The sequence below is a fragment of the Carcharodon carcharias genome, chromosome 5 (genome assembly GCF_017639515.1).
Source record: "Carcharodon carcharias isolate sCarCar2 chromosome 5, sCarCar2.pri, whole genome shotgun sequence".
NCBI lineage: Eukaryota > Metazoa > Chordata > Chondrichthyes > Lamniformes > Lamnidae > Carcharodon > Carcharodon carcharias.
The window spans coordinates 142,036,966-142,064,585 of NC_054471.1; the positions used below are offsets into that span (position 1 = coordinate 142,036,966).

General features: G+C 40.9%; 1 protein-coding gene across 7 annotated transcripts in view; it reads right to left on the bottom strand.

Moving 5' to 3' along the window:
• Nucleotides 1-3,187: 3,187 nt before the first annotated feature.
• Nucleotides 3,188-27,620, bottom strand: part of map3k7 (mitogen-activated protein kinase kinase kinase 7) — a 138,805-nt gene continuing 114,372 nt past the window's right edge. For 6 of the 7 annotated variants that reach the window (XM_041188043.1, XM_041188041.1, XM_041188042.1 and 3 more), the window contains 3 exons: nucleotides 16,883-16,944; nucleotides 14,161-14,276; nucleotides 3,188-6,398 (listed from right to left, as the gene is read on the bottom strand). In XM_041188043.1, coding sequence (XP_041043977.1) covers nucleotides 6,218-6,398; nucleotides 14,161-14,276; nucleotides 16,883-16,944 — 359 coding nt within the window. In that variant the 3' untranslated portion in view covers nucleotides 3,188-6,217. Of the gene's footprint in view, nucleotides 6,399-14,160; nucleotides 14,277-16,544; nucleotides 16,647-16,882; nucleotides 16,945-27,620 lie in introns of those variants that run through there. The other variant, XM_041188044.1, reaches the window with a different exon arrangement.

A 27,620-nucleotide genomic window follows, 5' to 3' on the forward strand; every position in this document is an offset into this window, starting at 1 on the left:
GTTATACACAAGCATACAGGCCAAGATAAAGCAGAAAAAGAAAGCCTATGACAGTCACAAAAGACTTAATGCCGTAGAAAGCCTAGGAGTATAGAAAGTACAGAGGTGAAGTAAAAATGGAAATTAGAAATGCAACAAGAGGATATGAAAAAATATCCGCAGGTAAAATCAAAGAACATCTTAAGATGTTTTAACAGTACATTAAGAGCAACAGAATAACGAAGGAAAAGGTAGGGCCTATCAGAGAGGTACATGATAACCTGTGGGTTGATGCAGAAGATGTGGGCAGGGTTCTCAGTAAGTACTTTGTCTCTGTCTTCACTAAGGAGAGGGATGATCTAGACATTCTAGTTAAAGAGGAGTGTGAAATATTAGATACAATAAGAACAGTGAGAGTGGAAGTACTGGAGGGACTGGCATCCTTGAAGGTGGATAAATCACCAGGGCCGGATGGATTGTATCCCAGGCTATTGAAGGAAGCTAAGGAGGAAATTAGCAGATGCTTGGGGGATTATTTTCCAGTCCTCACTAGATACAGGCGAGTTCCCAGAGGATTGGAGGTCTGCGAACGTTGTACCATTATTTAAAAAGGGTGCGAGGGATAGGCCAGAAAATTATAGGCCGGTCAGTCTGACTTAGGTGGTGGGCAAATTATTGGAAATGATTCTGAGAGACAGGAAAAACTGCCACTTAGAAAGGCACGGGCTGATCAGGGATAGTCAGCATGGTTTTGTTTGAGGAAGATTGTGATTTACTAACTTAATAGAATTTTTTGAGGAAGTAACAAGGAGGATTGAAGAAGGTAGTGCAGTGCATAGTCTACATGGATTTCAGTAAGACATTTGACAAGGTCTCATATGGCAGACTGGTCAGGAAAGTGACATCTCATGGGATTCAGAGGAAGGTGAAGAATGGGTACAAAATTGGCTCAGGGACAGGAAACAAAGGGTAATGGTCGGTGGGTATTTTTGCAAATGGAAAATGGTTTTCAGCAGTGTTCCACAGGGCTCAGTGTTGGGGCCCTTGCTGTTTGTTGTGTATATTAAATGATTTAGACTTAAATGTGGGAGGCATGATTGAGAAATTTGCAGATGGCACAAAAATTGAGTGAAGAGGATCGCTGTTGACTCCAGAATGATATCAGTGGGTGGAAAAGTGGCAAATGGAATTCAATCCAGAAAAGTATAAAGTAATGCATTTGGGGAGGGCAAACAAAGCAAGGGAACACTCAATGTATGGGAAGTTATTGAGAGGGATTGAGGAAGTGAAAGACCTTGGAGTGCATGTCCAGAGGTCCTTGAAGGTGGCAGAACAGGTGGACAAGGTGGTCAAAAAAGCATATGAAATGATTTGCTTTATTGGGCGAGGCACTGAATACAAAAGCAGGGATGTAATGATGGAACTGTATAAAATGCTGATTAGGTCACAGCTAGAATTTTGTGTACAGTTCTGGTCACCACATTACAGGAAGGCATAATTGCTCTGGAGAGGGTGCGGAGGAGATTTACAAGAATGTTGCCAGGGCTTGAAAATTGCAGTTATGAGGAGAGATTGGATAGGCTGGGGTTGTTTTCTTTAGAACAGAGGAGGCTAAGGGATTGAGGTGTACAAAATTATGAGGGGCCTGGATAGGGTGGACAGGAAAGACTTGCTTCCCCTAGCTGAGGGGTCAATTACCAGGGGCATAGATTTAATGTGACTGGTAGGATTAGAGGGTGGTAGGCGTCTGGAATTCAATGCCTAAGTTGGTGGTTGAGGCTGAAATGCTCAACTCATTTAAAAAGGTACCTGGATCTGCATCTGAAGTGCTGTAACCTGCAAGGCTACAGACCAGGTGCTGGAAAGTGGGATTAAAGTGAATGGTTAAATCCTTTTTTGTCTTTTTGCTCAGCGCAGACACAATAAGCTGAATGGCCTCTTTCTGCACCATAACTTTTCTATGGTTCTATTAAGTAGCAAAGTGAAGGCTAGGAATCCGATTTAAATTGAGTTTCGTAGGTTTGCTATGAAAGCATTAATGTTTGTGTGTGCATGTTGCACCTAGGTACAATCAAGGTGAACAGAAGTTGAATTACTGTGAGCAATTCTGGGCACATCACCTTAGAAAGGATATATTGGCCTTGGAGGTAGTGCAATTGAGACTGACTAAAATGATAATTTAATCCTTGGAGTTAAGGTAGGAGCAGAGACTACAAATTAAGCTTGCATTTCCTGGAATAAAGATGATTCTGGGGTGAAGTGATTGAAGATTTCAATATATTAAGGGGAACAGGTGATAAGACTCGGGGACATAATCTAAAAATTAAAGACAGATCATTCAGGACTGAAATTAGGAAGTATTTATCCATGTTAGAAACTTTGAATTCTTCTACAGCTGTTAATTTTAGTTCCGAGATTGATAGATTTTTTTTTTGTTAACCAATAGGTAATAAGGGATATGGAGTTTGACTGCAGATTAGCCACAATCTCAATAATTGCCGGTATAGGCTCCAGGAGCTAAATGATCTACTTGTGTTCCTATGGATTCCATCCTTGAATCTTTAATTATGTAGAATTTTAACATCTAGGAATGTCAGCAATGCCAGCAAATTGCCATCTTTTTCTCCTATGAGAAGTGTACTAAAAGTTGTTTGAAAATAATTTAAAATATTAGAAAAACCGGTATGTAAGTAGCACTGCAACAAATATATCTACGGTTGAAAATCTTAAAGTGTCTCCACAATCTGAGTACAGAATTGAGCTATGTAACTTGGAAATGTGTGTAACTTTCCATCCATGTGCAAAGCACAGCATGATACTCACTTATATTTGATTCCTGCAAGCCTATTCAAGCAAATATGGGAGACTTATTTTATAATTGGAGATTTTTTTTTAAAACGAGGGCCTTTATTAATCTGATATGCAAGACTTCAAACTTTTGCACAATGCAGGGTCATTGTAACTGAGACAAGTAAAATATTGGACATAATTCATATTCTCTTCTTTTAAATTTGCTGACAAACATTTGTTTACTTAAATTATTTAACAAAGATCTTGAATTTTTCCAGAGCTTAGAAGTGAAACAAAAATTTGAAGTACTTACTGGACCCTTCTTAGAAGTTGCAGCCCCATATTTGAAGCTGTAATTGGAGCTTAGCTGTAAAAACAGTTCACCCTTAATTAAATCTAAGGCACACCAGCACATTTCTTAACTTACAATATTTAATTGTGTAAGTGAAAAACTTCTAAACTTTATTATTCTTTGTAAATACTATTGCAATCCTCCAATGATTCACCTTTCAATTTTAGTAACAGCAAACATATTTCAAAAACACAGACCTCATAACCAAGTACATACACAATCCATTTTTCAAACAATGCTGTTTTCTGATGAAGTACCTCTCCCATCCCTTCCCCTGTACCAATCTTATTTTTAACTTTTCTGACAGCACTAATTCATGCTGGTACACATTTGGTCAGCTGCCGGCAATTCTCTTGTAACTAGCACATTGCCATTCTTCATGCTGGAGCTTAGGCTATGAGTATTAGCAGGCAATTCAAACGTGGGGAGGATATCAGCTGAGTTGAATCATATTCTCACCCGATGTCTGGACACAATGACTTTCCTGCAAATTCACCAGGAGATTCCTTTCCCTTGCTCAAGGTCGAGGAGACCAATTATAGCATCCCCAATGCGACCCTGACTGAGGTCAGCAAGCTCAAAACAGATCATGGATCATATCTTGAAAATTCCTGGTCTATATGGCATGGTACTATGTCAGGAGTGTTTATCTACAGGTGAAGTGCTTTTAAGTTAATAAGGTGACAAGAGTGTGTCCACAGAGATGGACAGGCAGGTAGAAGGACATACAAGAATCAAAATCCATAATTTCTAAAGGCACTGGGAAAGGAGCCTATCCAGCAATTAAAAAGCATGCTATAATTTACACAAATTAACATGGGATTGGTTGATCTTTCAAATTCTAACATACGACTGCAGGAGTAGCCTGATAATAAGCAGACTACACTGTATTTTTGTTGAGGTATTTCAACTCTGGCATACGCCTTAAGAGTCAGTAGCCCCTATTAATTGACCAATGTACGCTACAATATAACCCATCCCTACCCTTCAAAAAAATTAGACCTACAAAATACCATTCAAAATAAGTCATTCTTTCAAATAAATATATGTATATACAGTTGTTGCTTTACAGAATTGAACGTTTTTTTCATATAAAATCTGCAGACTCATTTCTTGCATTAATGAAAATAGAGAGCAAATTATAGAAATAGAGAGAACCACAGAACATTTGTTTGTTCACAGCATATTGGAATAAACTGAACAAGAAAACTGATCCTAATATTGTGATGCAGACATGCTCCTGCAGTCCTTGAAAGGGTCCAACACTTACAGTTTTATGAGAACTGTTGAACGTGACAGCTGACCATCACTGTCTATCGTTTTACTGGAGTGAAAACAAAATTTTTGTTTTAAAAAACGATGAGCTTTCTTTCGACCCAAACAAGTAAAACAAGTTGCTCAACAGAGTTCTTATGCGATTGTTTTAATCCAGCTTATATACATCCTTCAAAAAGGATATCATCTCTAACAAAAATACTTGTTTTGACATCATGGTTGTAACTTCCACAATTCCAATGACCTACCTTCCACCAAAGAGGAGTGGGAGAGTACACGTGCTTGGCTGAGCATCAGATCATAATGTTCAGCCTGGCACTGAATTTATCCAAGCAACCAACATTTCATTTACGTTACATCATCAAATCCTTTATAGAACCTTGGCTGATGCTAATTTAGAGAATGTAAACAATTACAGTACTGTTAACTCCACCTGGCCCAGCTGCATTTCTCATAAGCCCATCCATGCTCCATGCTAAGAAAAAAAAATAAAGTGCAATTTTTCCAACTTGTTGTGGTCAAACAGGTCCATTGCATTTATAAGGACATACTTTCAAACTTGATTTTTGGGAGAATATCTCTGCCTAAAATCCCAAAGGGCATTTGTTATTTTGTGGTAGCCAAATCATCATTAAGAACAAATTTTCAAAAAGCTTATTCAGAGAAAATCACATTGATGTTTCAACAAATTTGTTTTGTACAAATCTGCAATCATTCTGCAGGAAAACTGTAGAGCTGATTTTTTTTTTAAGGACAGGATAAAAAGCCACATCAGGGTGATTTTGTGATCCAGTCTTCCAGGAAACATCACAAAAAAATAGAAGTCCATACACCCATGATTTTCTGAGATGAGTGTATTGCGAGTACTGTTCCCTGCATGTGATAGATCATCCCATATGTTTCATGGATGTCATTTATTATTTCAGATTCAGCTTTCCAGTACAACTGCTATGCCTAAGGTGATTTTCTATATATTATTTATCTATTTGCTATTTAAAACTTCAAGGCTGTGTGCCACATATCATTCATATCAAAGGAAAACAAAGAGTTACTGTAGTGGTACCACTATTCAAGATAGCTGTCAAGTTAACTGCTGTACTTTTTATAAAAACTTCTGGAATTAAAAAAAAGTCTCTTACTGTAGGATAAGCAGCTTGTGCAAGAAGAGTATGGAATAACTATGCTCAATGCACTACATTTGCTTTCACATTAGAGTGACTTCAGAGAGTAATCCTACTGGATGCTACTCAGAACTCTCCAAAATATGCAGATCATAGAATCTATTTTTTTTATTAGCATCGAGCTCTGGGCAACGAACCTTATGCAGGTCTGACCCAATTAAAGAACAAAATAGATAACGTATGGTGACAAAGGAAAATACTGCTAGCCTCCAAGGCACAAGTTAACATCCGGCATTATGAGCAATTTAGTCCATAACAGATAAAAATGATCAGTGGGGCCCAACCCTGTTTTGGTTTAGATATTCCCTTCCCTCCTTGTAACATCTTAACTGAATTGTAGCTTCATACAAATAATTTATTGCCACAACTTTACCTAAAGCATCTCTCAAATCTATTTGGTGATTGAACTAAAATATGCATGGAATGAAATTAAATACTAACTTAATTTTAAAAAAAAAAATCAACTAAAATCAAAGTTTGTCAGATGTACAGGCTGCAATGGAGACACACAGAAATCCACTTACAGAACACAACAGAGAGGCCCAAACACTGACAGGTCATCTTCCAATAGTCTTTGTGTGACTAAGCAATAGTCTTGGGGCATGTAGCATAGAAATGATGGCCCATGCTTTCCACTGCCTCATGATGTGCCCTGCCGCTTTTGCTGCTGGGCTCTTATGTATTCTAGCTGTTTCTTACATTGTTGATAGTATGTGGATAAACTTTTGTTTTCTTCCAAAAGCTTCTTATGTTCTTGAACCAGCCGGGAGGTATTCTGTTGATCTTTTTCATCCTGGTCCAGTTCTGCTATTAGTTCTTGTCTATAATTATAGAAGGAGAAAAACAATTTTGAAAAAGTTACTGAATTTCACACCTTTTAACAGAGCTGATGATACTATTGTGCTATAACATATGTTTCTGAATCAATCATTGGAGAGCGCTCAGAAGAGATTTAGTGGATTGGCACCATGTGGAGAGACTAGAGAATTTGGGGTTGTTCTCCTTGGAGCAGAGAAGGTTAAGAGGAGATTTGATAGAGAAGTTCAAAATCGTGAAAGATTTTGATAGTTTTTACTTATTTACCCTGTTTTCAGTGGCAGAGGGTAAGTAACCACAGGACACATTTAAGGCAACGAGCAAAAGGACCAGAAGCAATGAGGAAACCATTTTTTAAAACGTTCCCAACTGTTTTGATCTGGAATGTTCTCCTTGGAAGGGTTGTGAAGGCAGATTCTGATTACCCAAAGCCTGTCCACCATCTACATGGCACAAGTCAGAAGTATGATGGAATACTCCCTTCTTGCCTGGATGAGTGCAGCTCCCACAACACTCAAGAAGCTTGACACTGTCCAGGAGAAAGCAGCCCACTTGATTGGCACCACATCCACAAACATTCACTCCCTCCACCACAATAGCAGCGAAGTGTACCATTTACAAGTTGCACGTCAAAGTTCCTTCCAAAAGGCCTTCCATATCCACGACCACTACCATCTAGGAGGTCAAGGGCAGCAGACAGATGGGAACACCACCACCTGGAAGTTCCCCTCCAAGCCACTCACCATCCTGACTTGGAAATATATCGCTGTTCCTTCACTGTCGCTGGGTCAAAATCCTGGAACTCCCTAACAGCACTGTGGGTGTACCTACACCACATGGACAGTTGCGGTTCAAGAAGGCAGCTCACCACCGCCTTCTCAAGGGCAACTAGGGATGGGCAATAAATGCTGGCCCAGCCAGTGAAGCCCACGTCCTATGAATGAATGAAAAAAAGTAATTTTCAGGAGAATTAGGTAAATATTTGAAGGGAAAAAAAGTTATAGGGCTATGGGGCAGGAGCAGGGGAGTGGGAGTAGTTTGATATCTCTATTAAAGAAATGTAACAGGGTTGAACGGCCTCCTTCTGTGCTGAATCAATGATTCAACATTAATAGCATCTTTAAAAGAAATCTTACAGTATTTTAGTACCGACCAATGAAGCCAAGACAAAGTGAGAATACTACATGGAAAGTACAGCACAGAAACGGGCCATAAAGTCCAATTGGTCCATTCCTGCGTTTATGACCCACACGAGCCTCCTCCCATCCTATTTCATTTAACCCTGTCAACATATCTTTCTACTCTTTTCTCCCTCACGTGTTTACCTAGATTGCCCTTAAATGCATTAATGCTAATTGCCTCAACCTTTCTTTGTGGTAGTGAGTTCTGCATTTTGCCATTCTCTGGGTAATGAAGTTTATCTTCTGTTAACAACAATGAAAAGGGGGAAAGTATCTCAGTTTTAGGGCAACAGCATTGAAAGCGGTGCTTAACATTGCTATTTCTATTTGTGTCGCAAATATATTTCATGATAGCCATAGTGCATCGCTGCAATAATATGGGATCAGTAAACTATTCTGATCCCTGAGCTATTTGCACTCATCAATTATACCATGTCTGATCTGCACAGGATACAAAATGTATGCAAAGGGATATAGATAGGTTAACTGAGTGGGAAGAAATTTGGCAGATGGGAAGTATAATGTGGAAATGTGAAGTTGTCCACTTTGACAAGAAGAATAGAAAAGCAGATGATTATTTAAATGGAGAGGGACTGCAGAATGCTGTATTACAGAGGGACTTGGGTGTCCTTGTACATTAATTACAAGAAGTCAACATGCAGATACAGCATGTAATTAAAGGCAGCAAACTGAATGTTGCCCTTTATTGCAAGGGTAATGGAAGACAAAAGTAGGGAAGTCTTGATACAACTGTACAGGGCATTGGTGAGACCACACTTAATTTTTTTTCACTTTTGGCCACCCTACTCCAGGAGGGGCATATTTGCATTGGAGGTAGTTCAGGGAAGATTCATTAGGCTGATTCCTGGATGAAGGGTTGAGCAGGTTGGGCCTATACTCATTGGAATTTAAAAGAATGAAAGGTGATCTTATTTAAACATAAGATTCGGAGGGGGCTTGATAGGGTAGAGGCAGAGAGGATGCTTCCTTTCGTGGGGAATCTAGAACTAGGGGCACAGTTTCAAAATAAGGGATCTGCCATTTAAGATGGAGATGAAGAGGAATTTCTTATTTCAGAGGGTTGATAGTGTTTGAAATCCTCTGAGCCAGTGAGCTGGGTCATTGAATATATTCAAGGTTGAGTTAGAAAGATTTTTTGAGCGACACTCAAGGGTCCTGGTGGAAAAGCAGGGAAGTGGAATTAAGGCCGCATCAGATCAGCCATGATCTTATTGACTGACGGTGCAGGCTTGAGGGCCATAAATGGCTTACCCCTGCTCCTATTTCTCAAGTTTTTATACTGCAACTCTATTTAACAACTTTTATTTCATCTTACCTGCAAAATTCTATCAATTGCAGTCTAAAAACTGCAATTCACTCAGTGTGCACAGCTTTTATCAGGGTGACTATTTCAAATTTCCACTGCCCTTTGTGCAAAAAAGTGCTTACTGGTTTTATTTCTAATTACCACTTAAGGAAACTTGCATTAACCCTACAAAATAAAATTCCACCCCTTATTTTATTTCTTTAGTTCCGTTGTTGGTATTTTTTTCCTTGGTTGCATTTGCTGACACCGCAACTGCAGGGGGTGTACTTGTGCACATACAGTCTGTAACATCACTGCCAGTGACAACGCAGGTAGATGTCTGCATCAAAGAATTGGACCATTTGCAGTACTGAGCAGTGTGAAGATATTTTAACAAGTGCAGCATCAAAAAAATGTTTCTCCGATGCGCTGAGTCTTAAATGATGTGCGACCTCACTGACCACCTAACACCTTGGTTAAGGATTCCAGTTTTCACAGCATATTGATCCCCAAAACACGGGTTAAAAATCCTGGGATTGCGTAAAAATTACAATTTGATCTTGCCTCCTCGCTCACCGACTCACTGGCCACCTTGCTCCCTACCCCTCAGTGCTTCCTGCTTACCACCCTGCTCCCTTGCTGCCAATCACCGAGGCGAGCGCTCAGCAGAGGACTGGTGAGCAAGGTGGCTAAGGGCAATGAAGGGCCGGGGACGGGTGGCAGCAAGAAGGTGGTAAGTGTTCAATGGGTGCAGAACAACAACAACAGCAGTGGGAGAAACCCGATGTGCTGCGGACAGAGTGGGTGCCGAGTTCCTGTTCCGGTTTGGAGTCAGAAGATAGTCTTTCGTCTTTCCTGCACTGAAAGCAGATAGAAAGTATTCCTTTAACAATTCTGGCATTTTCTTATTACCCATTATAATCACATTTTTTTTTTTTGCATTTGTGCAATCCTTTTGTTTTAGGTTGATATTGTCTTTTATCTCATTTGTTCACTTAGTTTGCTTAATTACACAAGTACAGCCTTTATCTTTTTGGGATTGCGTAAAAATTACAATTTGATCTTGCCTCCTCGCTCACCGACTCACTGGCCACCTTGTTCCCACAAGTTTCCCACAAGTTTCTCGGACTGCTGTTCCCGTCACATTCTGAGCTGTTGTCTGTGACATCTTTTGATGATCTGCTTCTATCACTGCCTGTTTGTCCCTACAACCACACCAACCCCCTCCACTTCTCTCCCCCCGCCCCACACACACACCTTAAACCAGCTTATATTTCACCCCTTTCTTGGATTCTCTCAGTTCAGTCAAAGGGTCATGAGGACTCGAAACGTCAACTCTTTTCTTCTCCGCCGATGCTGCCAGACCTGCTGAGATTTTCCCAGGTAATTCTGTTTTTGTTTTGGATTTCCAGCACCCGCTGTTTTTTTGTTTTTATCTTTATCTTTTTGGGTTTTATGTAATGTTTCATTTACTTTTTTGAATACTTCCTACTGTTTTGGTTCCATGATTACCAACTGAAGAATTCGGCTCTGCATTCAAATCCATTTTCAAATCACACTGACACTGAGTCCATCTAGTGCTGTCCTCAAAGTTCTACCATTGTCTCTCTGCCGTCCTCCAATACACACATCATCTTGGCAATTTTTTATTCACGTATGGGATGTGGGCATTGCTAGTAGGAACAGTACTTATTCCTCATTACTAATTGTCCAAGAAGATGGTGGCAGACCATCTTAAATTGCTATGGTCCACATGGTGAAGGTATTCCCATAGTGGTGTTAGATTTTGTCCCAGTGATGAAGAAGTAATGGTGATATGTTTCCAAGTTAGGAAGATATGTAACTTGGAGGTGGTGGGGCTACCAACCACTTGCCCTTGTCCTTCAAGTTGCTAGAAGTCACAGGTTTGGGAAATGCTGTCAAAGAAGTCTTGACGAGTTGCTGCAGTGCATCTCACTAGTCCTAGATGGTGTCAGTCTTCGAATGTCGTTGGAGCTGCACTCATCCAGGCAAGTGGAGACTATTCCATCATGCTCGACTTGTGCCTTGTAGATGATGGAAATGTTTTGGGGAGTCAGGATGTGAGTTATTCATCTCAGAATTCCCAATCTCTGACCTGTGCTTTTAGTCACATACTTTATTTGGCTGGTTCAGTTAAGTTTCTGATCAATGTTGAGCCCCAGGATGGTGCTGATGATGGATTCAGTCAGATAGTATTGTCATTCAATGACAAAGGGAAATGGGTAAATTCTCCCTTGTTGTAGATGGTCACTGCCTAACACTTCTGTGATGCGAATGTTACTTGCCACTTATCCTTCCAAACCCGAAAGTTGTTCAGGTCTTGTTGCACGTGGGCACAAACTGCTTCAATATCAAATGACTGAAAATGGAACTGAACACAGTGCAATCTGCGAACATCCCCACTTCTGATCTTATGATTGAGGGAAGTCATTGACGAAGCAGCTGAAGATGGCTGGGTCTAGAGCATTACCCAGAGGAACTACTGCAGCAATATTTTGGGGCTGAGATGACTGGTGACCAATAGCCACAAGCATCTTCTTTTGTGCTCAGTATGACTCCAACCAATGGCGAGTTGTCCCCACCCTACCCCACTGATTTCCACTGAAAATTTTACTAGGGCTCCTTGATATCACAACTCAGTTAAATGCTGCATGATGCTAAGGCAGTCACTCTCAACTTACCTTTGGAATTCAGCTCCATGATTGACACAAGGCTGTAAAGTGGGCTAGAGCTGTGCGGTGCTGATGAAACCAAAACTAAGCATCAGCAAGCAGGTAATTGCTGCTTGATAAAATTGTTGGCGATTCCTCCCATCACTTTTGATTGAGAGTAGACTGGCATGGTATTTGGCTGGATGGAATTCACCCTGCTTTTTGTGGACAGGAAGTACCTTAACAACTTTCCACTTTTTCACGTGATGCCAGTGTTGTAGTTGTACTGCAACAGCTTGGCTAAAGGGTCAGTTATTTCTGGAGCACAACGCTAAGATGTTGTTGGCTAGGATGTTGTTGGGGCCTTTGCTGTACCCATTGCTTTCAGCTGTTTCTTGATACCACACGAAGTAAATTGAATTGACTGAAAACTGCTTCCGTAAAAGCAGGGACTTGAGGTAGAGGTAGAGATGCTTCAACCTTCTGGCTGAAGATGGTCGCAATCACTTCAGTGTTGTGTTTTGCACTGATGTGTTGGGCTCCGCCAACATTGAGGATGGAGATCTTCATGGAGCCTCCTCCTCCTGTTTAATTGTTCTCTGCCATTCGTTACTGGATGTAGTATAAGTACAGAGCTTTGATCTGATCCACTGATTGTGGGACCACATAGTTCTGTTTACAGCTTGCCTCTACCATTGTTTAACATACAAATCCTGCACTATAGTTTCAATAGGTTGGCACTTGATTTGTAGAAATAATGGTGTTGCTCCTGGTATGCGCTTTTACATTCCTCATTGCACCAGGACTGGTCTCCTGGCCTGATACAAATGGTAGAATAAGAGATATGCTGTACCATGTAGCTACAGATTGTGATTGAATACAATTTTGCTGCTGCTCATGGTCCACAGGGCCTCATAGATGTCCAGTTTTGAGCTGTTAGATTTGCAAAGGATCTATCCCATTTAGTATGGTGCTACGGTACCTCAAATCTGGCACCCTTGGGACCAAGGATTTCAGATACTGCTGGATTTGAGGTCAGACAATTCGGGTTATGGGCAGTTCAGGTCAAGCTGGATGAGGTGGGGTCAAGGGTCATTAACTAGTCTGGAGCCACACCATGTCAATGCAGCACCTAGCTGGATTGTCCAGGTTTAAGTTTTTAAAAAATTTTAGACAATTAAAATAGATATATGGAGCATCATGAAAATGCCCAGTTTTTGGACACTGCTGGTATTAGGGTAGCCAGATTTGAGGTACTCTACTTGCAGTACCACACAACAATGAACAGTATCCTGTGTGTGAATAAGGAACTTTGTCACCACAAGGCCAAAATGGTCATTCCTACCAATACTGTCATGGCAGATTGATGGGGACAAGGCCAAGTATGTTTTCCCCTCGGCTTCATTCTTTCTGCACCGGCCACAGGCCCAGTCTGGCAACTATGCCCTACAGAGATCGGCCAGCTCACAATATGGTGACGGAAGAATCTGAGACACTGTCTGAAAGGTGTGATTCTGTGACAGGTTGTTGCTCAACTAGCCTGTGGGGCAGTACTCCCAGTATTGGCATAAGTCTCCATATATTCGTGAGGAAGTCTCTGCAAGGTCAACTGGATTGGGTGTGCCTTTTTGACATGGATATGTATCAACAAAGAACCAGGAGTTAGTTAGTGCCTTTCCTGATCTCAGAGCATCGCAAAGCCAATGAAGTATTTCTGAAATGTAATTATTGCAGTAAGATAGGCTAATGCAGGGATTGATTTGAATACAGCAAGATCCCACAAATAACAATGAGGTAATGGTCAGATTTTCTGCTTTAGTGATATTAGATGAGTGCTAAACCTATGTCAGATCATTGGGAAGAACTCTCCTGCTCTTTGAATAGTGCCACAGAATCGTTCAATGTCCATTGGAGGCGCCTTGGTTTAATATCTCATCTGAAAGGTGACAACTTCAATAATGCAGCACTCCTCTGTACTGCACTAAAGTGTCAGTCTGGATTAGGTGCTCAAACCCCTGGAATGGGACATGAATCCACAGCTATCTAACTCAGGCAAGAGTGCTAAGCAAGGTTGACACCATTATTCCTTTGTCATCATTGGGAATCTCTACTCACATCATTGTGAAAGCACTATCAGCACAAGTGCTGTAGAGGCTAAAGGTGAAGGTGGTGATGGTCTTCCCATGTAATTGCTACTTTCTGTGAGGAGTCACATGCTGCAGCCATCACACTCCTTACTTGAACTTTGGAGATAGAGGAGAAGTCTGGAGGAATCAAGAGGTGAGCCAAGGATCAAAAAGGACCCAGCCCCGGCCTTGCTCTTGTAGCCAGTATTATAACTGGTCCACCATCATCTTCTCAGTGCAGCCAGGAATGTGCAATGTGGCCTTTTTGCCCATGTAAGGAGAACAAATATAGTAATAAAAAAACCATGGCACAGCTGAATTTGTAACAAGTAATTCTCTATTCTCACTCCACCCATGGAAATGTTCTCTAATAATGCTGTATTATTAGATCTTTCAAGAACAAAAAACTTGCAAGTTAGGTGTCATTTTCACTTAATCAAACCTTCGGCACATCAAAGCAAAGACAAATAACTCTCACTTACTTTCTCTGTAGTAGCAATGCGATTTCAGTTTGAACTTTCAGGTATTCCTGAGCCATTTTGCAATGCTGCTCAAATACAGACATGGATTCTTTGGAGTTTGGACATGGAGCTAATGGCTGTAGAGAAATATAAACAAACTGTAAAATCTAATGCCTTTAAACATGCCTTTACAAACTGATCTAAAATAGTACAAGGATCACAGTTGGAAAAGTAAATAGGCAGTTCATTTGAGCTGTCAGGAAACTTGACCAGACATTCAGGAATACATTCAAAACATAGTTACATTCAGTATATAAAAGAACATAAGATATAGTAGCAGGAGTAAGCTATTTGGCCCTTTGATCTTGCTCTGCCATTCAATTTTACCTCAATTCCATGTTCCTGCACTATTCCCATATTCCATAAATTCCTTAGTACCCAAAAATTATTAAACAACTGTATTGAATATATTTAACGATTGAGCATGCACAGCTCTCTGGGGTAGAAAATTACAAAGATTCACAACCCTCTGAGCGAAGAAATTTTTCCTCGTCTCAGTCTCGAATGGCCAACCCCTTATCCTCAGAGAGTGACTGTGTTCTAGATTCCCTAGCCAAAGGAAACATTCTCTCAGCATCTATCGTGTCAAGCCCCTTAATGACATAATAGGTACAGTGTCTCAAATCCAGCTTTTTGAAACTGGTCTGAAAACTGGACACTTTTTAAGCTGCCATGCATGAACTTAAATTATTAGATGAGTAAAATACTTTACTGGCTTGTTTGGCTAGGTGCTGGGTTGGCGTAGTGACACACCGACTAGTTATCGACTTTGCGCACCCATCTTTTTCTGTGGTCCAAGCGACCCTTAGCCTAATCTGACCTGGTTCGGCCCGATCCCCTAGACCAAAAACCATCAAGATCCGAAATCTGGCACGGACTCTGTCCTGAGGTTGCTGGTTTTGAAATACTGTACCTGTATCTGTTTCAATTAGATAGCCTCTCATTCTTCTAAATTCCAGGGAATATAGGCCTAGTCTACCAGCACTTTACCCCTCATCCCAGTAACCAGTCTAGTGAACCTTTGCTGCACTCCCTCTAGGACAAATATGGCCTTCTTTAGTTAAGGGGGCCAAATCTGCACACACTACTCCTGGTCAACATTGCCTCTAATTTTCCTGTAGTGCGCTGCCTGCTCATACAAGTGCAAGAGCCCTTTCATTTTTTTTTTTCACAGCCGCACACACATGGAGGGACTGTGTGCCCGACTGCAGGGAAAATTCTAAGTAGTTGCTTTGCTATGAAGCTTAGAAGGAACATTGTTCTAGGTGTGGCTTCACCAATGCCCTGTATAATTGTAGTAAGACAGTTTACTCTTATCCTCCAATTTCTTTGTAACAAAAGCTAACATACCATTTGCCTTTACAATTGTTTGTTGCAGCTGCACGTTAACTTTCTGTGATTAATGTACAAAGAGATTCAGGTCCCACTGAATGCAAACATTTCCCAATCTCTCAGCATTTTAAAAATATTTTACTTTTTTGGTTTTCCCATCAAAGCGAATAACTTTGAACTTTGGCACATGTATGACATCTACCATGTTCGTGTCCACTTACCCAACCTGTCCGTGTTCCACTGAAGTCTCTTTGCATCCGCCTCAATGCTTACTTTCCCACCTCATATTATATCAGCAACAAACTTGGATAACATTAACAAAAACAGAATTACCTGGAAAAACTCAGCAGGTCTGGCAGCATCGGCGGAGAAGAAAAGAGTTGACGTTTCGAGTCCTCATGACCCTTCGACAGAACTGTCGAAGGGTCATGAGGACTCGAAACGTCAACTCTTTTCTTCTCCGCCGATGCTGCCAGACCTGCTGAGTTTTTCTAGGTAATTCTGTTTTTGTTTTGGATTTCCAGCATCCGCAGTTTTTTGTTTTTATCTCTTTGGATAACATTATACTCTGTCACCTCATTTTGGTCCTTAATATAGGTGGTAAATGGGTGAGGCCCAAGTACTGATCCTTGTCACACAGATATGATGTTAGATTGGAGTGAAGTGGGGCAATAATTTGACAAATGATTATTTGCATCAGTGCACAGGAGTGTGTGGGAAAGAAAAGCCAACTCATACAGTGTGAATGAGGCATACTATATGAGTCAGAATCAGGAACATCTTGTACACTTCAGAAACGTGTTCACACCCAATCAATTAATGAAACTAAAACAAAACTGTCACCAGCTTTGGGGAAGATTTATACAATCACAGTTCTGCACCTAAGTAGCTACAAACATTGACCTAAAATATTAACTCTGTTTCGCTCTTCACAAACACTGCCTGACCTGCTGAGAATCAAATATTTTCTGTTTCCATTGCTAAGAGAATAGCTAAAATAGACTTTCCCGACCACTGGACATCTCAATTTACAGCCAATGAAGAACTTTCGGAAACGTAGTCACAGTTGTAGCAAAGGGACAAATGCTAAGGGAAGTCCTCCTTTCTTCATGCAACTGGAATTCAAAGTGGACACAAGCTACTTTAGGAATGTGAAGATTTAAATTTATAACTGCATAGTTAAAAATACCATTTATCTTAGAGTGTACCCACTGGATCAATTAGTAGAAATTTGCTCCTTAAAAACAACAGAAGATAAGCACAAAGCCACTGAAGCAATGTGCTTCATAATGAGTAGAGGTTCAGTATTCAAGTGATCAAACATGTTTTGGGCAAATCTTAAAGTTCTTACCTGTAACTGGTGATCCAGGGTAAGATATGCCATTGGGATAGAATTATCAGAACCATTTGTATCTGTGAAATAAATAGCAAAGCATTAACTCAAATTATTACATGGTGTGATAGTATATTTTCTCATATTTATTTATGGGAACTGAGATCAAATCTTGTCAAAGTCCAGCTGGCAGAGGGCAGCTGCTTGCTTAGTCTGGTAAGGATCATCACATATAAAACAAGTTCAACAGATCAGCTGTTTGTTCAAGTGGATTTCTGCTATCTATAGCTCCATGCACACTACTCAACCAATGGAGGACTTTTCATCTGTTCTCCTTTCATTATCTAAGTTTTGTCTTAAGGCTTTTTTTTTAAGCCTTAAGAAGGTGGTACACAGGTTTTGATGATATAGTATGATGGTACAACCACAATACTGTTACAAACTGGTACAGCATGGATTTTTGTCAAATTTCTCTACTGGGTGAGGTCCTGATCTTAGCTGGGCAACAATAAGCAGTAGCAAATCCAGTTCAGGGGATGGGGAGACATGTTAAAGAAAAATATATTAACCGTCACTATTTATAAGCTAGCAACTGGCCTTAGAGCAGGCCTACTCTTAGTGCAGTTTGAGATGTTGTAGACTATAAAGAGAAAATAATTTAAATACTTAAGGTAAAAGCTGCAGTGTTTGTGAGTGATACCAAATTATGTTTAGTAATCACCATAATTTATGCTTTTATCAATGGATACTTCTCCCTTCAAGTTATTTTCTTTATTCTCCTGCCAGGTTTCTTTCAGTAATATTTGTTTGGCTCTAAAACTGCCTAGGCCACTTCTAATCAAGGCATGAGAAGAGCGCATAAGAGATGCAACTCCTTCTTGTCTGTAAATCACTGGACCTCCATTCCCATAGTAGATCACTGCGATTAACCAGTTAACGGAGAAGTGATAGCAGATAAACAGTTTGGTATCACCTACAAAAAGCAGCCATCTTCAAAATGTGCCTTGCAACCTAGGCATAATTTTAAAAAGTAAAAAAAAATCAGTCCAAGATCAAAAGCAAAATATTGCGGATGCTGGAAATCTGAAATAAAAACAGAAAATGCTGTTAAAACTCAGCAGGTCTGGCAGCATCTGTGGAGAGAGAAACAGAGTTAACATTTTGAGTCCATATGATTCTTCAGGGCTCTTTAATTCTGAGGAAGAGTCATACAGACAGGAAATGTTAACTCTGTTTCACAGATGCTGCCAGACCTGCTGAGTTTTGCCAGCATTTTCTATTTTTATATCAGTCCTAACTGTTAGTTAAAACAGTCAGGTGAATATTATTCTAACACAACACACTGGAACTATTCTATACACATTGTTTGCACCTTTGCCCCAGTGGGCTGATATTACTAAGCAATGTGAGCTCAAGTCAGATAAAAATTCTTGTTGGACTCTCAATGTGGACCACATGGGTGCACTGACAGCACAGTGGCATTTGGGAACCACAGTATCAGATGTTGGGAGCTAGCAAAGGGCTGCCCATAAAGCTGCAATATTTTATTTTTAAAAGAAAATTAGTGGTGACTGGGAGGAAATGCATATAAACAATGTCTGAAACCCAGTACGTATAAAACAGCAAAAGAACAGGCTCAAAATTTAATTTACTAGCTGTAACAGCAAGCATTTATTATAAGTACCTTTAACATAAGAAAACCATTACAAAATGCTACACAAGTGCGTTATTAAGAAGACACACTGGCACATACTTACTGTAGAGTATTCCTATTGCACATCACAAATGTTATTCTGCTTTTCAGTTTTCATCATGAGTCACATAAACTAAAAGACGGTAATGGATAGTGACTAACAGATAAGTGAACATATAATGACAACGCTCTGTAACCTCAGCTCAAGTCATCACAAAAGGACTTGTATAAAATACAGAGTGTTGCTTGTTGACCAGTGCACATGCAATGTGGTTCATTCCATCAACTTTTGTTACAGTCAGTTGATTTTTGTGAAGCAAACCTTTGACCTGAATGTCATCTCTATGGTTAGTTCAGCCAACTGACCTAAAATTCTTGATGTATCTCCCCCTCCCACACATAGTACAGTTAAAGCCTCAATGATATTTAATTGCTTTCATTACTAAAAGCAAATACTGAAGATATCAAATTTTGATTCAATTTCACACATTTATCTCAAAAAAAATTATAAATGTCCATAGGACAAATTAAAAATACCAGAAGTGTATTTAAATAGTAAATAAAAAAAGTCTTAACCCAACAAAATGCTGAATTCCAGAAAAAGCAGTCTAGCTTTGGCTAAAGCATCATATTTATTGCCACACTGGAGTTTCTAAAGAAAGTGGCTGGAGAGTCCAGTTCTTTTCTGCTCGGATATCAGCACAATCCATGTGGAATCAATAAAAAATATTGTGGAACTTCTAATTGCCAGTGTATTATGCCCAAACCAGCTGCACTCATGTTTCTGTGTTTTTTTTAATGCTGGTTCAAAGGCTAATTAGATGAAAGCAGTCCCGCCCACAAAATTAGCTGAGCCCCTCATCAGTCGGCATGGCAAGTCTTCACTGATTGTACCCACTTGGGGTATTCATCACATTGCACCAGTAACCACAGTCACATTAATCCATCGTTAAACGGCCTGCACCTACAGAGACCAAAGGTTAACTGAAGACTAGCACTTGCCTATTTCTCACATTGATGCTACAATTACTTTAAGTTACTTAAACTTGATTTAAATGAGTTCAAATTCAGTCAATTGATTTGACTTGGTGCATACGATCTGTGAGACCAAAAGTCAACTGAAATCACCGATTGGTCCATTTGTCAGCTGCAACAAATATTTGAACAAATTCTTAGTCTAAATTAGTTTACTTCAGAAATCTTGAGGTCCCTTTGGCCATGTTCCAATCAACAACTGACGACAACAACAACTTGCATTCATTCATAAATAGTGCCTTTGACATAGCAAAACATCTCAAAGCACTTTACAGGAGGTGTTATCGAACAAAATTTCAAGCATCAAACTTAAGACAAGTGACCAGGCATTTGGTCAAAGTTGTATATTTTAAAGAGCAGGGAAAGGTGGAAATGCAAAGAGGCTTGGGGATGGAATTTCAAAGTTTAAGGCCTTAGCAACTGAAGGCAGGGTCGCCATTCATAGAGCCATGAAAATCAGGAAGCACAAAAGGTCAGAATTGTAGGAATGCAGAGATCTAAGAAGGTTGTGGGGCTGGAAATGGTTACAGAACTAGGGCGGGGTGAGACCATAGGGGGATTTGAAAACAAGAGTGACAATTTTAAAATCAAGGGAGATAATGTGGGGCAGTGGGCACAGGCATAATGAGTGAATGGGACTTGGTGAGAGTTAGAATACAGGCAGAGTTTTGGATGAGCTTTAAGTTTATGGTGGGTGCTAGGCGGAGATTGGCCAGGAAAGTCGCAGTGGTAGGTAGTACTAACTTCAGCAGCAGGGATTTAGTAACAGGGCACTTAGAATATCATAATATGATTAAGCAGAGTCAACATGAAAGGCAAGTAATGTTCCACAAATCTGTTTGTATTTTTTGAGCATGTAACAAGTAGGATAGGTAAAGGCTAGAGGATGCAGTGCATTTGGATTTTCAAAAAGCATGCAATAAGGTGCCACACAAGAGGTTATTACACAAAATTGGGACTCATGGGATTGGAGGTAATATATTAGCATGGATTGAGGATTGGTTAATGAACAGAAAGCAAAGAGTAGGAAAAAATGGGTCATTTTTGGGTTGGCAGGATGCAACTAGCATTATACCACAAAGGTCAGTACATGGGCTTCAGCCATTTACAATCTATATCGTAGATCTATATCCAGATGAGAGGACTGAGTATAATGTTATCCAAGTTTGCTGCTGACACAAAGTTAGGTGGGGAAGTAAGCATTGAGGAGGATGCAAAGAGACTGCAGAGGAACATGGGACAGGTTGGATGAATGAGTAAGGACATGGGAGATGAAATAAAATGTGTTAATGTACAAAGTTATCCACTTTCATGGGAAAAACAAAAAAGCAGAATATTATAAAATGCTGAGAGACTAGGAAATGCTTGCATTCAGAGGAAACTGGATCTTCTCGTACATGAATCACAGAAAATTAATATGCAGGTACAGTGTTGTTTTCGTCTGTTGTCCCTCGATTTGAGGATGATGTTGACTCAGTGAGTTCCTGCCTTGGATCTTCATGCGATTGAACAAGCTGATTCTTGAACTGTAAATGGGGCAGTACGTCCCATGAGGTAGTGGGTTGCAGGGTTTGCTTCTTTTTCTTTTCTTCTCTGCCGCCGCTCTGCCTCCCCATTAAGGTGTTTGGACTCAAAACTTGCTGCAGCTTGATGGACAAGTTTTCACCGTTTTGAACAATTGGTAGCAAGCTCCTCCCAGTCATTAATGTCAATGCTGCCACTATTCAAGGAGAGCTTCAGAGTGTCTTTGAAGTGTATTCTTTGTTCTTCCCTGGAATGTTGGCCATTTGAGAGTTGAGAAAACAGGACCTGGTGGAGTGGAGATGCTTTTCAGCCATCCGGACACAGTAACTAATCCATCAAAGTTGATTTTGCAGGAGTTTTGCTTGAATGCTTGTGGAGCTGGCCTCAAGACACTACCATTTCCTCAACTGTCCTCCCATTGCCTCCACCACATCTTCTGGATTCATTGCTAGTGGAATTTCTCTAATGTGCTTATCAGTTGCTGATACACAGTCCATGACTCACAGGAGTATGGTGACGACAACTGCTCTGTACAGCAGGACTTTTGTTGACTTGTGAAGTCTTTGTTGTTGCTGCCATAGTTCATATAAAGCTGAGCAGGTGCAGCTGATCTGGTAATGAATCTCCGCATCAATGGTGGTGTTGTGAGAGAGCCAAGATATGGGATGTGCTCAACATATTCCAAAGTCTCTCCTTCAACATTTATGGGAGGTGGACCATTTGAGTGACCTGGTGTGGCTTGATATATGTGTTTTGTTTTGAGGCTTTGAAGGACAGGCTGGGTCTCCTTATGCAGATTGAAGAGATTGACAGTGGCTTGCAAGTCTGGTGTAGAGTGGGCAATGAATGACACTGTGGTCACCCACAAATTATTTGTATCTATGGTGGTCAGTTTAGTTTTGGCATTTGAGGCGATTGAGGTTAAAAAGTTTTCCATCCAGGCAGTATTTAAAACTCAAACCAGAAGACAGTTGGCCTTTGATGAAGTGAATAGCCACTGTCAGGCAGATTGCAAATAGCATTTTTTTATTCTTTCACAGTACATGGGCATTGCTGGCTAGGCCAGCATTTATTGCCCATCCCTAATTGCCCTCGAGAAGGTGGTGGTGAGCTGCCTTCTTGAACTGCTGCAGTCCACGTAGTGTAGGTACATCCCACAGTGCTGAGGGATGGAGTTCCAAGATTTTGTCCTAGTGACAGTGAAGGAATGGCAATATATTTCCGTCAGTTTGGTATGTGGCTTGGGGGAGGAGCTTGTAGGTGGTGTTGTTGAGGGCTATCACACAGCCTTGCTTGACACTGGTCCAGGTTTTGAATGGGATGGTTTCTGATCTCCCACTCAAGGAGGTCGCAGTCATATTATCATCATGAAACTGTGGCAGGATTGTGAAGTTCCTTAGACACCCAAATCTCTGGAGCACAATCCATAGAGCCTTGCAATTTGCTCAGTCAAATGCCTGTGAGTGACTTTAAGGTGGGAACCTTGGGGCCCAGTCATTGTCCACACAATCTTGACAGGTTGGTGGTCAGGTTTTGGTGACATGTTGAATCATGCTGACCGGGACCACCTTGTTGCTGCAGCCTTCCTTCACAGCTGGTGAGATGCAAAGTATTTCTTCATCTGTTCTGCCTTTGGAAACTTTTTGGACTGCACTTTGTCTGGTACTTCCCCCGATCTTCCTGCCATGAGTGGCCCTGCTAGGAGCATTGCTCAAGGAAGGACTGCTGGAGCACAGAAACCTCTCCACCACGCCAGGGTGATTATCCACGAAGGGGATGCAGGTATAATAAGTAATTAGGAAGGCAAATAGTATGTTAGCTTTCGTTACAAAGATTTGGGGTATGAGTAACTAAGTTTTACTGTAATTATAAGACATTGGTGAGGCCACACCTGATATACTTTGTGCAGATCAGCCATGAACTCAATGAATGGCAGAGCAGGCTCAAAGGACCAAGTGGCTTACCCCAGATCCTATCTATGTTCTTTTGAGGGAATTGGAATTGTTAAGGCTAGAAGTAACAAAGGAATGGAAGAGGGGTTCAGCAGCAGATGAACTGCGGCAAGGGTGGAGATAGGTGACATTACAGGAGGTGGGTGTAGGGGTCTTGGTGATGGAGGATATTGATCAGTGTCAAAATCAGTGTGGACAGTCTGGTCCAGCCTTAGTGACCAGGGAGAGGGATGGAATAGGTGGGCTAGGAACTGGAGTTTATCGTAGGGACTGAAGAAAATGGCTTCAGATTTCCAAATATTTAGCCAGAGGAAATTTCTGTGCATCCATTACTGGATGTCAGACAAGCAGTGTGACAGGTCAGAGGCAGTGGAGGAGTCGAGACGTGTGGTAGTGAGGTAGAGCTGGTTGTCACCAGCATACACATAGGTTCTGACGTATGGCAGGTGGACTGGGCAGGAGCAGGTGTGGAGCCATTTGTCACCCGCCTTCAGCTGTGCGCCATTTTATGTGGGCAGGCCATTTAAGGCCCGCCCAGCCTAATTCATGGCTGGTAGTGCTGATGCTACCTGTGCGGGCTGGGGGAGGAGGGAGAGTTGGGGCCAGCATGAAAGAACGCAGCAATCTCACTGAGGCACGGAACTACCTTAGGGAGACGGAATGGATATTAAAAAGATTGAATAAATGATTTAAAAATTTATTTAAACATGTCCCATCATGTTACTGCGTCACATGAGTTGGGACATGTTTTTAAATTTATAAAAAAACATTTATTTATTTAATAAAATGTTCAGGAAACATCATCCCACCTGTGGGTGAGGTTTCCTGAAAGATGCGAAGGTTGCTTGGGCTTTTCACCTGCCCGCCAATCTTAAGTTTGGACGGGCAGCGTTCTTAAGTGCTTTAATTAATTTCTTAATGGCCTTAATAGGCAGTTTACATTTCGGTGGGGGTGCAGCACCTCCGGCATGCGCCCACCGAACGGAATATTGTGATGGCACGCGATGATGTCGGGATGCACACCTGACATCATCACGTGTCATTTTACACATTGGCGTGCCAGGCCTGCACCAGCACACCGACTGGAAAATTCTGCCCATAGATAATGTTGCAAAGGAGCAGTATGTACTGAGACAAATAAGTGGGTCACGGATAGATTGGGGGCTTCAGAGGTGGGAAAGCAGGTAGAGAGGCCATCAGGTATTTTTCTGGCTACAAAGGATTAGATAGGAATAGAAACAGGCAAGAGCAGTGCCATCCAGGTGGATCATGGGGAGACACTTTTTGGAGGAGGATAGTATGGCCAAGATTGTCAAAGGCAGCAGACAGATTGAGAAGGATGATGAGGGCTAACTTATCATGGTCACAATCACATAGCATGTGATTTGTGACTTCGACAACAACTGTTTCAGCACAGTAATGAGGCAGAAACATAACTGGAGGGGTTCATACGTGGAGCAGCAAGAAAAATAGCCTGTATTTGGGAGGCAACAACACATTCAGGAACTTTGGAGAGGAAAGGGAGGTTAGAGATTGGGTGGAAATTTGCAAAAATACAGAGTCAAATGTAGGTTTCTTGAGGAGGGAACGATGACAAATTTGAAGGGGAGAGGGAGAGGGAATTGTTAATAATATTAACTAACATAGGAGCTAGGAAGCCAAGTTGGGTAGAGAGCAGTTTAGTGGGAACAGGTTCAAGCAAGCAGGAGATGGATCTCATGAACATGATGAATTCAGAGGGCTGATATAACAGGAGATAGGATAGGTTAAAAATTGGAGTCAGATTAAAATTCAAGGCCAGCTGAGACAGCTGAACAGATGGTCTTAATATTAATGATAAAGAAGTCCTTTATCCCCTCGCACTTGTTAGAGGGGAGAGGGGTTTAAGAAGACTGCTTGTAGTAAAACATAAGAATGTAAGAAAAAGGAATAGGAAACGACCATTTGGCCCCTCGAGCCTGCTCTGCCATTCAATAAGATCATGACTGATGATCTTATTGATTTCCACATTCTCAACTAACCCCGATAAGCTTTGATTCCCTTGCCTAACAAGAATCTATCTACCTCTGCCTTAAAAGATATTCAGCGATCCCACCTCCACCACCTTCTGAGGCAGAGAATTCCAAAGTCGCATAACATTCAGAGAAAAAAAATTCTCATGTGTCCTAAAAGGGTGACCCCTAAGTTTAAAACAGTGTCCCCTAGTTCTGGACTCACCCACAAGATGAAACACCCTTTCAACGTCCACCTTGTCAAGACCGTTCAGGATTTTGAATACTTCAATCAAATTACCCCTCACTCTTCTAAACTCCAGTGGAAACAAGCACAGTCTGTCCAGCCTTTCCTCATAAGACAACCCACTCAACCCAGGTATCAATCTAGTAAACCTCCTTTGAACCGCCTCCAATGCATTTACATCCTTCCTTAAATAAGGAGACCAACTGCACACAGTATTCAAGGTGCAGTCTCACCAATGCCCTGTATAACTAAAGTAAGGATGTTATGCTTCAATGTTCAATCCCTCCCATAATAAAGGATAGCATTCCGTTAGCCTTAATTACTTGCTGTATCTGCAAACTAACTTTTTGTGACTCATGTACTAGAACACCTAGATCCCTCTGCACCTCAGAATTATGCAGCCGTTCTCCATTTAAGCAGTACTCTGCTTTTTTGTTCTTCCTGCTAAAGTGAACTTCACATTTTCCCACATTAAACTCCATTTGCCAGATCTTTGCCCATTCACTCAACTTATCTATATCCATCTGCAACCTCATGTCCTCTTCGCAACATACTTTCCTACCTATCTTTGTCATCTGCAAATTTAGCTACCACGGCTTCACTCACCTCATCTAAGTCATTGATGTAAATCGTAAAAAGTTGAGGCCCCAGTACAGGTCCCTGTGGGATGCCCCTGCTAATCAGAAAAAGACCCATTTCTGCATACCCTCTGCTTTCTGCCAGCCAGCCAATATTCTATCCATGCTAATATGTTACCCACTACACTATGTGCTTTTAGTTTCCGTAATAATCTTTGATGTGGTGCCTTATCAAATGCCTTCTGGAAATCCAAGTACAGTACATTTACAGGCTTCCTTTTATCCATGTGGACATGATACTCCTTCAAAAAACTCCAATAAATTGGTTAAACTTGATTTTCCTTTCACAAAACCATACTGACTCTTCCCAATTGCCTTGAGCTCTTCTAGGTGACCAGCTATAACCTCCTTAATGATTGATCCTAATAACTTACCCGTGACAGACGTCAAGCTAACTGGCCTATAGTTTCCTGTTTTCTGTCTCCCTCCCTTCTTGAATAGAGAGGTTATATTTGCTACTTTTCAATCTGATGGAACCTTTCCAGAATTTAGTAAATTTTGGAAAATTAACACCATTGCATCGACTACCTCATTAGCCACCTCTTTTATGATCCTAGGATGTAATTCATTAGGACCCGGAGAATTGCCAGCCCGCAGCTCCATCAATTTGCTCAGTACCATTTCCCTAGTGATTGCAATTTCACCAAGTTCCATTCTCCCGTTCACCTCCTGATTTGCAGCTATTACTGGAATGTTTTTTGTATCCTCTATACTGAACACAGAAGCAAGATATTTGTTTATTTCTTCTGCCATTTCCCTATTATCTACTATTAACTCCCCACTGTCACTCTCTAGAGAACCAACATTCACTTTATTTACTCTTTCCCTTTTTAAGTGCCTGTAGAAACTCTTGCTCTGTGTTTATATTTCTAGCTAGCTTCCCCATATACTCTGCTTTCTTTCTCCTGATTAACCTTATAGCCATTCTCTGCTGTTCTTTATATTCTGTCTGATTATCTGTCCTGCCACTCATCTTTGTGGAGTTGAAAGCTTTTTCCTTAAGTTTGATGCTTTCCTTAACATCTCTAGTTAACCACGAATGGTGGGTCCTCTCCTTAGAATTTTTCTTTAGAGTAGGAATGTACTTATTCTGAATACTCTGAAATATCCCCTCAAATGTCTCCCACTGCTTCTCTACTGATCTATCCCCTAGCCTGGTTCCCCAGTTCACTTCAGCTAGCTCAGCTTTCATCCCCATATAGTTGCCCTTATTTAAGTTTAAGATACAAGTCTTAGACTCACTCTTCTCCTTTTCAAACAATGTAAAATTCAAACATATTGTGGCCACTGCTACCCAGGGGTGCCTTTACTCCGAGGTCATTAATTAATTAATCCTGTCACGTTACACAATACTAAATCTAATATATCCTGCTCTCTGGTTGGTTCCAGAACATGCTACTTTAAGAAACTCTCTCGAAAGCATTCTAAGAACTCCTCATCCAGACTACTACTGCTAATCTGATTTTTCTAGTTTGTGTATAGATTAAAATCACCCATGATTATTGCCGTCCTTTTATCACAAGCACACAATATTTTCTCTTGAATACTTTGTCCTACACTGACAACTGTTATGGGGCCAGTAGACCACTGCCACTAATGACTTTTTTCTCCTACTATTCCTCATCGCCACCCAAAGCAATTCTATATCCTGATCTCCTGAACCATGGTTACCTCTA